This window comes from Gobio gobio, assembly GCF_949357685.1.
Source record: "Gobio gobio genome assembly, chromosome: 5".
In the NCBI taxonomy this organism is placed as follows: Eukaryota; Metazoa; Chordata; class Actinopteri; order Cypriniformes; family Gobionidae; genus Gobio; species Gobio gobio.
Genome location: NC_137101.1, coordinates 24,199,469 through 24,213,849, shown reverse-complemented (window position 1 = coordinate 24,213,849; position 14,381 = coordinate 24,199,469). Strand labels below are relative to the sequence as shown.

The window sequence follows — 14,381 nt, the reverse complement described above, 5'->3', positions numbered from 1 at the left end:
TTTGAAGATGCGAGCGGATATTGGATTTGCAATGTAATCAATATCTAATTACCTTTATCACAAGGCCTGGGGTTTTAATAGTTGATTCAGTGGGGGTAAGAGACATTATTTAACATTTAACAGTTAGAACATCACCTGCTGTTGCTGCTTCCTGCTCATTAGCACTGATTTCAGACCTAGTGAGCTCCCTTGTTACCTACTGTCTAAATAGGCATCTGCCTTCTAAAGCAGCATCCGAAATGCCTCTACATAGGCAGCCACAAATAGCCCTCATCAAAAGACTAACAACTGATTTCGATAGTTGTTATTAGCATGTTGCTAAGCTAACAGCATGATGGTCTAATCAAACAAATATTGAGCAAAAAAGTCCACTTTTACATTTTAATAGACATTTTTGTCTATATTATTTAGTTTCGAATGAGTTAAAGGCACACTATGTAGTTTTTCGCCGCTAGAGGTCGCCTATTTAAAACAAAGGCATAGCTTGATGGCGGGATATTGAGTGTGGAATCTTGGGAGTTGTCGTCTTCACCTACCAGCTGGTGGAAAAGAATTGACCTATCGGTAAGCCCCGTCCCCCTTAGTTACTGTTGCTAACTCGGACAAACAAACAGAGTTGCTAACTGTCTTACAATGACAGCTGTCAGTGTGAAAAAAAACCTTATCCAAAGATGTTTTTGGACACAGAATGTAGCGGACCCCATCCGAATGATGGCCAAACTTAACTGATGGTTTATTAAGTTTATTACATTGTTTTTCACCCCAAAAAAATCACTATAAGAGTTGAACAAACAAAGCAGAAGTGCGCATTAACATCTCATTCACAAACTCTCTCTCTCTCTGTTGCATTATCATTTACATACATAGCAAATTATACGAAAACACTCATACAGCTACTAACAGTAAACAAACATATACAGACCGTGCACGTGTGCCTTTCGGGGGTGCTAATAAACTGTAAATTTTGTATCTGAAAACAGCTCAGATAAACTGCTAGCTCTCCCTTTCACTACCCGTATACTATAATAACCATCAAATTAGAAGTCCTCCTTAGTAAGACAGATAATGTTGACCTTAAACATATCTAAACTCTGTGGAGTAACACAGCGCTGTTTTATCATATTAGGTACATTTGAGTGTGTTGAAAATTATGTTATAACGTTACTCTGTGTGTTCGCTCCATGGCTGCTATGAGACACTTGTTGCACACTGCAATAAGCTAGATTGAAATTAGAAAATATTATTAATAAATGCTGGATGGGTTGTGTTGCTAAATGACATGCAACTCATTTTAAAACATATTGTATGATGGAGAAAATGCTGTATTACTGTACAATAATTTGTTTTCTGTTTATAAATGTCTCCAAACATGCCCTAGTAATTTTGGGTACAACTGTCCATTTTTAATTATTTTCCATTTTTAAGCCCCCCCCTTTTTTAATGACTTCTTTTCAGTTTTTAATAAAACATAATATCTTAAACCTGATGTTGATGTTCTCCAAACCATTAAAAACCAAAAGCATATTTTTATACTAAATGAGTACTTATTACGGCTATATTTTTGGACACTTAATTGCATACTGATTGCAATTAATCTAATGCTATTTCATGCATGAAATGCTAAACATGGCCAACATTTAAAAAAATGTGTTGGACGTATGAAAGTATTTCTGTGCCAAATACACTCCTTCAGGATTCAAAAAGGTTTTGGAAAATTATTTGTGACATCATATGACATCATGTATAACTTAATAAAGGGTGGAATTACTTGTATGGGCACTTCTCCCGGAGGCCACATCAACCAGAGCGAGAGCAAAAGCACATCCATCAACAAGCTTTGTTCGGGTTACAGGAGCCGTCAGCAGCGCTGTAATTTTGTTTTTAGACCACAAGATCAGCAATGTCACTAAAGAAGTGTGTTTTTGGTTGTGAGGGAAAGATAACCTTGTTCAGCTTCCCAAATACCCCAGCGTTAAGGAAACAGTGGATGCAGTTTGTTTTCCTGGAGCAGCAACGGAGTTCTGCAAGTGTGTTTGTTTGTTCCCGGTCATGAGTCAAAACCGTAGGCGGTGAGTGAAACTGTATCAAATGTCCGTGTTTTGTTGGCAGTCGTGCATATGATGTAAACAACACAAACGTATAGTGAACCAAGAGTTCTGCTCTATAGGTATTCAAGATTAACATGAGACTGACAGAAACTGTGTGTGTTATGTACCCTTTAATCACAATTAATTTTCAAAAGGTTAGAGCCAGCTGAAAAGTATCCAAACTCTCTAAAATCAGTCTACAAACAAGCTGACCACTAATAGCTACACGCTTAGGTTGATTTAAGATGTTTTTATTTCGTCCTTAAAAAGCTGCCTACATAGCCCGTTCTGGTTTAATAATTATCTCACAGCTATTTCTGATAACTCAATGTAGCCAATGTAAAAAGTGCTTGTTGACCTAACTGAAAGAGATTATAAGAAAGTTAGGAAAGAAAGTTGAACTTGGTTGCTGTTCTGGTTAAAAGGGCTTTCTATCCTGCCATCTGTTTTCTTACTGCTGCCAGATTCTCTTCACCCACTAATGGCTGCACCTTTGTCCTATCTGTCTCAGGCTGCACTGCCTTTCGATTATTCTTTCCCTCCATTTCATATGGGCTTTGTTCCTATAAATCATCTGCCATGTTCTCCTTCTCCATCTTGGGCTAAATCAGAGCGTCGGCACAGAAGATTACTCCCAGCTATATGGATTACAGTGAAGTATCAAAGAGGATTAGATAATATACGTATATATCCGTCTTGTGGCTCTCTGACCCCTGATCAATATCATCTCGGCTCCAGAGTCACATAATCACCTTAGATGAACGAGACCGATCTGAGGTCTGTCTGACGAATCTCAGACAGAGTATCTGTTGCCTTCCGAGGACGTCCCACAGGGCCCAACGTAGCCGACAGCCATTGATCACCTGCATCGCTCCACAGGGAGAGGAGAGAAATGAGAACAAGGTCCCTGTGAAATTTCTTTGGTGACTAGGCATGGATGTTGAGATGATGTGAAAGTTGTTCCAAAGAAAACAACATTTTGGTGAGAGTCAAAAATAGCAATGCATACATACTTTGAGGATAAGGCAATGTCAGAATGCACTGCAATTTTTATAAATTATTTTAAGGGTTTATTTTAAGGGCTTAAATACACACGGATAGGTAATCAGTAACTAAGTGAACACACTAGGAAACTAGGGCTGTGTCTGAAATTGCATACTCTTGAGTAGGGACTTATTTTGAATAAGTAATTACTTTATAGCCGCTAAAAAAGTACATTCTATATAGTATGAAGCAGTCCATGTTACCCGCACAGCTCTTAGATCATTTATATCTTTGTACCACAGAGAGTACTTTCCTTTGGGATTATTGTGTGGTATGCTATAGCTTTACTGGGGAAAATCTTGAAGATGTCTGCCGTGTAGTTAAAACAGCACAGCGGATCATAGGCACTGTGTTTTCGAGTTTGGATAATGTGTATGCTGGTCGGTTACACACAAAGGCCAGCACTCACCCATCCAGGATACAGAATGTTTGTCCCTTTACCATCTGGGAAGAGGTACAGGGCCATTAAGTCCAGGACAAATAGGTTAAAGTACAGCTTCTTTGCCAAAGCTGTAGCTGCCCTCAGACCTTCTTCTCCTTCAGCCCTTTTATTCTCTACAGTATCTAAATGTTTTCTTCAGAAGTAGGTCATCCGGGTACTTTTTGCCAACTATTTTATGAGTACTGTGAATTCTGACATACTTACATTATAATGGCAAAAGTTTTGGGACGCCTGCCTTTACACGCACATGAAATTGAATGACATCCCATTCTTAATCCGTAGGGTTAAATATGGAGTTGGCCCACCCTTTGCGGCTATAACAGCTTCAACTCTTCTACAAAGGCTTTCCACAAGGTTTAGGAGTGTGTTTATGGCAATTTTTGACCATTCTTCTAGAAGCGCATTTGTGAGGTCAGGCACTGATGTTGGACGAGAAGGCCTGGCTCGCAGTCTCTGGTCTAATTCATCCCAAAGATGTTCTATCGGGTTGAGGTCAGGACTCTGTGCAGGCCAGCCAAGTTCCTCCACACCAAACTCGATCACCCATGTCTTTAAGGACCTTGCTTTGTGCACTGGTGCACAGTCATGGTGAAACAGGAAGGGGCCATCTTCAAACTGTTCCCACAAAGTTGGGATTGTCCAAAATGTCTTGTTATGCTGAAGCATTAAGAGTTCCTTTCACTGGAACTAAGTGGCCAAGCCAACCCCTGAAAAACAACCCCACACCATAATCCCCCCTCTACCAAACTTTATACTTGGCACAATGCAGTCAGGAAAGTACCATTCTCCTGGCAGCTGCCAAACCCAGACTCGTCCATCGGATTGCCAGATATTTGTTATTCGTCAAGCGTGATTCGTCACTCCAGAGAACACGTCTCCACTGCTCTAGAGTCCAGTGGCGGCGTGCTTTACACCCCTACATCTGACCCAGTTTTTCACAAATGTTTGTAGAAGCAGTCTGCATGCCTTGGTTGCTTGATTTTAATACACCTGTGGCCATGGAAATAACCTGGCTCCGCCCTCCTACGTACTTCTGCTCAATTTTCATTTTCCTTCAGTACGTCGACTGGGTTTGCGGGGTTTTCTCTGGGCAAATTTTAACCGGTCCAATAAGCGAACAGAGGACCAGGCTACCATGGAAGTGATTGGAACACCTGAATTCAATGATTTGGAGGGGTGTCCCAATACCTTTGGCAATGTAGTGTATTTTGTAACATACTGTTTTTTCAGCTACTATATAGTAGGGAAGTATGCGATTTCGGATGCAGCCTAGGACTACAATGTTATGGAACACAAGCAAACAGGAACAAGGAAAACAGAACAAAAACACAATGAAATAAAATAGACAATAAAGTCTCATGTTAATAATAAAGCATTATTTACTAAATGTTGTTAACGTTAGTTAATAAAAAATAAAACTGTTCAATGTTGGTTCATGTCAGCTCAGGTCTAGTAAATAATATTCACAGATGCAACTTTTTATTTTACTGATGCACAAGTAGGCTAAATTAATATTAATTAAGATGAATAAATGCTTTAGAAGTGTTTTTCATTGTAAGTTGATGTTAACTTAAGAAATGTTACCAAACTTGAACTCTACGAAATCTCAGTGGATTGTAAATTCAACAGTAAATGTGTTTTAGAGGCAACAGAGGCAGCTCACTTGATCTGGGAACACAGCTTACCTCTTGTTTGTAGCATTTCAATAACCACACACTGGCTTCAAGGACGGAAGGGGCAAATAAACAGTGGAATAGCATTTGAAATGAATGTTACGCTTTCTTGAAACACTCAATAATGAATTAAACGTATGACCTTGACTGACTGTAAACACTGCAAATTCAAAAACAAATCAGGAGTAAATACTTGACAAGAACAGGGTTTAACAGTACCGCATAAGTCCATAAACCAGAAAACAAACCCTGGGAACACACATAATCTGACAGCAAACACAGAAACAAAGGGGTAAAGGGGCAAATACAACTTTTAAAGGGATAGTTCACCCACCAATTCTTACCCTAAAGTTGTCTGCTGAACTATATATCTGCTGCCATATATATATATATATATATATATATATATATATATATATATATATATATATATATATATATATATATATATATATATATATATATATATATATATATATATATATATATAAATATATATATATATTGAAGAATGACATTCTGGTCATTGACAAAAAAAACTATTCACTGGGGTCCATCAGCTGTTTGGTTACTGACATTCTTCAAGATATCTTCTTTTGTGTTCAGCAGAAGAAAGAGTTTCCTACAGGTTTGGAACAAGGGTGAGTAAATTATTACAGAATGTAAATTTTTGAGTGAACCGTGTGGTTTTGTCAAGAAAAGACATCAAATTGAACATGTATGAGCACTTAAACATTACGGAACAGGCTGGTTTGGGAAACAATTAAACTCTATGTACTGTACATAGGAAAACAGTGGTCGCTGGTGCTGCTGTTACCGTCGGCAGATTGCTATTGATTCCGGTGCCACAGGAGGATTGGCCTTTAAAGATCAAACATATGCCCTCACATCCTGCCCCGCAGTAAATGTGACCGCTTCCTTTGCCAGTCTTTGCCTCTGTCTTGTCCTCAGTGGATTATGTAGGTCTTGTACAAGTTTCCCCTGTGTACTGTATATTTATTTGAATAAACATTTGCTGCATTTTGGTGGTGCCATCACTATGAAGTTGACTTATATGTTTGCTTGTGACATAAAATATTTCTTTGTATTTGATTTAGCACAAGCACATGTTATATGGATCTTTCTGTATGTCAGCAGCCACTGTATTTATCTGCCTTATTCATTAAACACAAGTAGAATGTAAAACCATTAATTGTCGCATTCAATACAAATTACATAAACTTGTTGTGCACAACAGTTGTGCACTTTTTTCAGGATTGTTTGATGAATAGAAAGTTTAAAAGAACAGCATTTTTCTGAAATAGAGAGCTTTTGTATCATTATACACGTAACATTATACATTATATTGTTGTTTGGGGTCGTTAAGAATTCTTTTTTGTGAGATAAATCAATTTTGTTCAGCAAGGGTGCATAAAATTGATCAAAAGTTACAGTGAAGGCATTTAAAAAAAATACATTAGACATGCTGTTCTTTGTATTCATCCCAAAAAATTGTAAACAACTGTTTTCAACATTGATAATAATCAGAAATGTTTCTTAAGCAGCAAAGCAGCATATTAGAATGATTTCTGAAGGATTGTGACACTGAAAATGTAGCTTTGATCGCAGGAATAAATTACATTTATTCTATAGAAAACAGTTGTTTTAAATTGTAATAATATTTCACAATATTACTGTTTTTACTGCAATTTGGATCAAATTATTGCAGCCTTGGTGAGCAGAAGAGACTTAAAAACATAAAAAAATCTGACTGATCCCAAACTTTTGAAAGGTACTGTACATATAAACCCATAAATATACAGTATAAAGTTTCAGGACAGTCATGAATTGAATATTTTTTGGAAATTCATGCTGACTTAAACGTAGCTAACACAGATGAGATTTTGTCAAAATAAAAAAATAATAAAAAAATTTGAAATTTGGGATTGAAAATATTGGGAGGAATATACAAACTAGTAATTCTACAATGGCATTGCCAACCAAAAAAAAAACCTATTGCTTTTACATGAGGCTGCATCCACACCACTAGGTGTCAGTATAAAGGTGCAGTCACATTTTACATTGCTTGGCAAACAAAATCCTAGCCTGGATGCCAGCCGAATTTAGCCCAATGAAATTGTCCTGACAGCGGGCTTTATACAATGATGGACAGATGATAAACAGTAACGTGATCATGCACATCACCAAAGAGCGCTTGGTTTGAATTCATTCTAATCGTAAACGGAGAACTTGTTCGTTTATGTATTCACCATTATTATTTCTCTCAAAAATGATGATCGTGTTGGTAAGTACTCTGTGTATCCTTCAATAATTTTTACAACACCTGCAAAGATCGTTTACACTCATCTTCTTCTTCTACTTCTTCCAGCGTGCCTGCAGTTGAGTTCTGTTGACAACTATGCGTCGCTCCGTTGCTCTGATTGGTTGTAGGTCTATCCAATTGAGGTCTTTCCTGGTTCGGTTGAAACACGCCCCATAATCACAGCCCAATGGAGCAGTATCAGACTCATATTCTGGCTAGAATTGAGTATGATGACATCAGGCTAACAAAATCCCGTAATTTAAATAGGAATCCGCATTTTTTTCCATGATGGCAAAAAAATTCCCCACTTAGACTTCGTATCGGGTTCATGTTTTCTACAGAAATTCGACATGCTGAATAACAGAAAGAAGCTTGGTTTGAAAGTGATTTCTGTGTGAGTGCTAATGTATGCATCGCTACACGATTGCCAATGGACAAAAAACCTTTTTGCCAGCGTAATTTTGCTAATGTGACCCTACCTTAGGTCCAAGATGACTGCAAGTGCAACATAAAAAAGCAACAAAATGACTGTGTGCAATTTGAATATAAATTTTTTTTTTCTCTAGCACTTGGCTCCAGATAGCACATAAAAAAGATGTTTTACAGTCTTGTAGGTTCAATAAAATGCTATTTGTGAATTTTTCCAACATGGTTCGAGGGTGTTGAATGTGAAATTATTAGACAAAGTTGAGGATACAAATGAAGGCTCTCTGTGATTTGTCTGACTGTAAGGAAGCTAGATTTTTTTTCCACACACTTGCGTCTGTCTCCCTTCTTTTCTCACTCTACAGGGAACAAAGCCCTGTGATAAGAGAGAATCCAATCCAAATCCCGCCATTGATTTGAATGTGAAAGCACTCTGATTCTAGGTATTGTGGAAATGGCAAAATATTAATTTGCATTGGCGGCACAAAAAGGATTTATGGTCTCTTGTAGTTCTTTGTTTCTGAAATGTCAGCACAATTGGAAAGTTTGCCGTTGTCTGGTGGATTATTTATTTATATTCTGAGAGTTTTTGAAGTTTTACAGATCACAGGATTTGTTATGTCTCTGAGAGGTGAAACAGTGAAATGAGTCAACGCTCTAGCTGAAACAACAACAGAGACTGTGTGCAGACATTTTGAGGGCCAGTCACTAAAACTGGGAATAAAAACAAAAAACTTCTTGTATAATAACTTGTATCATTCAGATCCTTCCTCTATTATTACATGAGGATATTTTTTTCAAATGGAATATATACCCATCTTAAATACTGTATATTATAATGCTGTAGCACTATTATTTTAATTAAAAAACTAAATTTCAATGATTTACTGTTTTATTTAATTTACTTATTTAGTATGTAATAAAGCAAGGCCATAACCATGTCTTAGACATTTTTGGTGTGGTATTGGTCTTACTGGTTTATTTAAAGCAATTAAATTATTAAAGGGTTGAACGGGATTTACAGAAATAAAGAAAAAGAAATAAGAACTGCAAAGTTCCAATTAGTAAACTATTTGCAAATAATATATTTTTTTAAATAAGCACACATTCACTCTTATTTTCATCTGCCTAATACATAAAAATGCAAACCATGTCATGTCAAATTCAGTTGTGATTTACATAAATAATGTCTTATTTTCAATTCAAAATGGTGAAATTTCATAAAAAATGTCAAGTTTGCATCACTTATACTGTTGGTTACTGAACGTTATCATAAAACAGTTAATATTATATGTTTAGCTACTCTTACAACACACTCTTTCACTTCTATAACTAAAGTGAAATAACAGTAAGCCCCGCCTTCTTTGATTTGATTGGCCATCTCACTCATTCTGACAGTGATGAGCACTGTTAGACCACTGAGGCAGACCAGCCTAATAAACAATTTGGCCAATTGCAATTATTCGGGGGGGGGGGGGGGGGGGGGGACTTGTTCCCCTCAATGTCTATGGTGGTTACGGCCCTGTAACAAAGTAGTGAAGATTTATAATATCAGCCATTTATTGGCTATAAGCCACAACATGGAAATAATCAGGAAAAGAAATCAGCCAAAATTGCAATATTGGTGCATCCCTAGAGTCTCGATAATGGTTGTGAAAATAAAAAATTCAAAACATCAGTTTGGTGCAAGATTGGTCTCATGAAGGCTGGACAAAGATTGTAGAAGAAGTAGTGAAAAACCATCAAGATGGCTGCCAAACTTCTGGGTGGAAATTAAAATAATTAAAATGTTGTATCTAGTCTAAAAGGTTGTATCAGCAGATAAAGGATTGAAAATTGAGCTGTTGAAGGCACTATATAGTTTATACAGGAAACCTAACTAACCCCAAAACCAACAAATACCTTTGATGCTTGTCCTTAAAGACAGAATTTTCCTGTAAGCACTGAAGCAGCGTAGGTATAGAGTAGCTCTGGATCGAGGTAGCTCATAATAACAGGCAAAAATAGACAAGGATGTATTACTGTACAAAAGAATTTATTGTAAGCATTAAAATCTCTAAGCAGCTCTGCTCAAAACACAGAGGATATTATCTCTAATTTAGAAACAAAAGAGAGCTTTACGTCAAACACAACATGAAAGGAGGCAAATAAAAAGGCTGGAAATGTAAGTTGAATCATTCTGATATTACACAGGCGACTTACAACTTTATAGTATCCGACTAAAGGGTCTTGTCTGGGGATTTCATTAAATACCCAGCCAGTCGTGTAAAAAAGTGGTCTATGTTCCCCAGTTTTGTTTTATTCCTCGAGAGATCCATACCACCAGCTGGATAGAAGATACTATTAATGGTCTCTGAAGTCACCAGGGTTGCGCACCATTCAGAACTGAATTGAGAATGCTTTACGAATTCCAATTAAAATTCATGAATTTGAATTGAGGTAGCAAAAGAGGGTGCAGAATTAAACTAGAATAAAATTCACATAAGAGTTTTCATGTATTGTAGTTTCTAAAAATTAATTTTCCAGTATAAAAATAAGCTAAAACAAATGTGTAAATCTGATTTAATCATACAACACAGTACATGAGATATTCCCAGAAACAAATGGTTAAGTATGGTTTCCTTATATGTGAAGTCCATTATTATATTATATTAATCACTGCATAAACTGGACTCTATTTTAATATATAATTATTAGTTTCAGATTTTGAAGTTAGCAGTTGGTTTGATAGTATTGAACTTAATTTAGAGAAATAGGTCTAATCAGTTGAGAAAATGTATTCAGGGAATAAATAATTAATAGTTAAAATGAATGATGTTGTTTATATTTCGTCACAAACCTTATGTCAGAGTAATGGAATTCCTGGAAACTGTGTTGCTGTATTTCAGTACATTCGAGCCAAAAGACTGGATTCTTCAATTCTGAATTTTGCCCAAGCCTTAGAGTCACATACATTAGTGATGGACCGATATATATCGACCAGGACGCCTGATTGGCTGATAATTGACCAATTTCAGAATAGCGGTTGTTGGTCGGTTGGCCAATTAATGATGACTGTTGATGGATAATATGTTATTTTTTGGTGAATTTTGATTAAAAATTTTATAAAATAAGTGTTTGTGTCATTTCAGTGAATTTCTGTTTTTAATACAGATATTAGACTGGTAATAGGGCATAATTTTTTTCGCCTGAAAAAAAAATTGCACAAGTAGATGCTTAAAAATAAAAGGAAACAATCGGAGTAAGAAAAAATAAATTAAATTCAAGATATATTCTCTGAAAAGCATTTATCGTATGCAATTTTGCTTCAAATGTAGATTTGTCTTGCTTAACAGATATTTTTGAACATTCTTAATGGAAAACAAGTCAAAAATACATAACCCCCCTATATCGGTCAACCACTATATCACTTTCAATAGGAATGCTCCACTTTTAACTATTCATGTTCATAAAAAAAACTGAAAAAAAAAAAGATACAACTATGGAAACCTTATAATTGGTCTCCATGATAACCATCCATTCAGAACCTCACACTGTTCACGATTCATAAAGATAACACATCTCAGCACTGCATTGACTGCATTGACTACATTGACCTCCCTCCAGCGAATCAATGAATTATACATGAAAATATCGACACACTGATTTAGTTTTTTCCACTCAAACAAACATCATATTCAAGGACAAACCCTCCAAAAACAGGAGAGCAAAGAGTAACACTATGAGAATGCAAGTGATCCTGGACTCCAGCGGGTTAAACCATCGCGCTTTTGCTAGGACCCGCAGAAATCCATCCAAAAGCTCGATAGAAGATTCCCTCTTCTGACGACCGCAGTGTGCCGTCAATTGATCAAACAATAAACGTCATCTGTACAAGAGATAAAACTCAGTCTGCTCCCCTTTTATGGCTTTAGCGAGAGAAAAGGCTACATGAAAATTTCTCCTCTTTGTCCTCCTCGTCCTGTTTCAATCAAAACACTGATGATTGTCACGTCTTTGTGCTTAATCTAAATAGTGTTTATTTATACCGAAGAGCAATCTCTTTGTACCACCGTCTGGTCTTCAAAGCAAATCCGATGTTCTTAGGACTCAGAAAAGATCAAACTTCAGCAAACAGAATGACTGGAAGAAGGAAATGACTTTCATGCAAAATACGAGGGGAAAATGGATTGTAAATCGTCTGTCGCTACCAACGTACGCCACCATGCAATTTCCAGCGTTGATTCCTTCAGTGTGTTTCAGCCATTCCTTTCTTCCTAGTCTGTGAGTGCCTGGTCGTTTGAAAAAGAACAGGGAAATAAAAGCTCAATTTTTCCGGTTCTCATAGTCCAGAGTAGTTTTTCCGATTGTTTTTTTTTGTTTTAAATTTCACTTAAATCTCCCCACGTCACTGGCCATAAGTTTTCATGCTAATAGAGCGCACTATGTTTAATGTTGTGTTAACCGTCTGGAGCTTTTCGCAGCCATCGGTAAAACTGCTGCTGGAAGAGGATGTGCCATTTTACATTAGCTTGAACGATCTCAACGGCTCGAGCGAACGCAGGCGCCGACTCTCCCCCGCTGGTCAGGATGAACTCTTTCAGCTGAGGAGAAGATAAACAATTTTCATTAGCATTATAATCGTATAGTGTCTGATGTATCAGATATAGAGAGTTTGTGTTTATGTGTAAGTGGCAGCTTCATCTCTGCTAATCAGCGTCAGAATATACAATACATTTAAATGCAAATGCCTGACATGTAATTTAGCAGATAACAGTGATGTTTATGATAATGAGGAGTGAGAATGGATTTGAAGTAAACAGAATTATCATTGTTGTTTTTTGGAAGAGAAGGACACTTGGGTTGTTTGTCAAAAAAACCTCCATTTACTAAATAACACATTACGAATACGATTCCCAGTTCCTGAGGTCATGAGATCTACATGAACAAACACGTGGTGGGATTAAGTATTTAAGTTGCTATTCTGGTCTTAAACTATTTAAAAATAGCAGTTCGTTCATATACATTTTCAAAATAAATAAGACACTCAATTGAAACCAACAGCATTAAAAGTATCACTGAGCTAAAGGTGAATCTGTGGATGAAGTGCTCTGGCAGCGGCTGATTCTCAATGACAGTATGCTAATGCTCTGTTTAAGAACACACTGAGGGGGTTCGTATTATCTCTGTATGAATGATAAATTGTGGAAGGCAAAGTCAGCTGGATGAGAAAGTGCTGCGCTGCAGTGAGAAGCATCAGCAGTCTGTGTCCTCTGGGACTGAAGCTGAATGAATTTGAATAAGTGAATATACGTTCCATTTCCTATAATAAGGTTAAGCAGTTACAATGAGGAAATAACCCAACGAAACAGACCGGAGCACATTCCTGCAGGCTTCAAAGTTTACTTTTGCTCATTTTCTCCATCTCAAGAATTTTGCTGACCACTGTTGTTTTTGTAAGTATTAATGTTCCATGAAGATTGGTCAATAGTTCATTAGTGTTTTAGATTGATTGGCGGTGTATAAGCCTCAGGATGGTGTAGAAGTCCAGACTCACCTCATTCAACTCGGCCTCAGTGTTGAGAAACTCCGTCACGCCGCTGATTAATTTTGAGTTCATAAATAAAGCTTCTCCATACCTGCGAATGAGAGACACGGATCTCAGATGCTATTATTAAAAACACTGCAGCACCATTTTAATGAGTCCAGTAGCAAACAAACACCATTAGATATTTCCCATAATGCTCTCTGGTCCTCCAACCACAAACAAGAAACATTCACTAATAAATATCTTATGAGAGTGCGAATGTGAAATTCATATCAGGGACCGAGAGGAAGGTTATAGTCACTGATAAACAGAGATGAATGAAGCTACATTCACCTGGAATTCAATATGTCCCACTTCTCACGGAAATATCTCCATGCTAAATGTCTTCCCAGCGGATTGCGGCCCACGTGTATGATGACATCAATCACGTCCTGATCCGGCACCAGGTCAGAGGTGAGGGATAGATTCAGGAGCCTGTGGACAACACAATAAATGGGAGATAGACAATAAGTGAGGAATAATGGACAAGGGCTCTTGAATTATTTCAAATGAACTAGTAATATGGGCATGGTGTGGACTGTAAAACTTGATCAAACCCAATTTTTACCACTTCATGAGCACCATGAAAAATGCACTCAAATTCATTCAAAAAGTGGGCGGAGCTTAACAGAGGGTTAATTTGAAAAGAATGTGGTGAAGTGATATATACCAGTAATGTCATCAATACATATGCAGTACTTTGGTTACAGGAAATAATCAACACTCTTGAATGTGTTTCGACCAAAACGTTCAGAACAAAACTGAAAATAAATTATATTCTTCATTAGTTGCGCTCTTATGCTTGGAAGAACTTGGTCCAAAATATAATACTTGCCTTATT

At 37.0% G+C, this 14,381-nt stretch overlaps 1 protein-coding gene across 1 annotated transcript in view; it reads right to left on the bottom strand.

Annotated features, from left to right (window-relative positions):
- Nucleotides 1-9,994: 9,994 nt before the first annotated feature.
- Nucleotides 9,995-14,381, bottom strand: part of LOC307127208 (thyrotropin-releasing hormone-degrading ectoenzyme-like) — a 167,864-nt gene continuing 163,477 nt past the window's right edge. The window contains exons 17-19 of the mRNA XM_079818320.1: nt 13,835-13,975; nt 13,511-13,592; nt 9,995-12,557 (exon numbers count right to left, since the gene is read on the bottom strand). Coding sequence (XP_079674446.1) covers nt 12,414-12,557; nt 13,511-13,592; nt 13,835-13,975 — 367 coding nt within the window. The 3' untranslated portion in view covers nt 9,995-12,413. The remainder of the gene's footprint in view (nt 12,558-13,510; nt 13,593-13,834; nt 13,976-14,381) is intronic.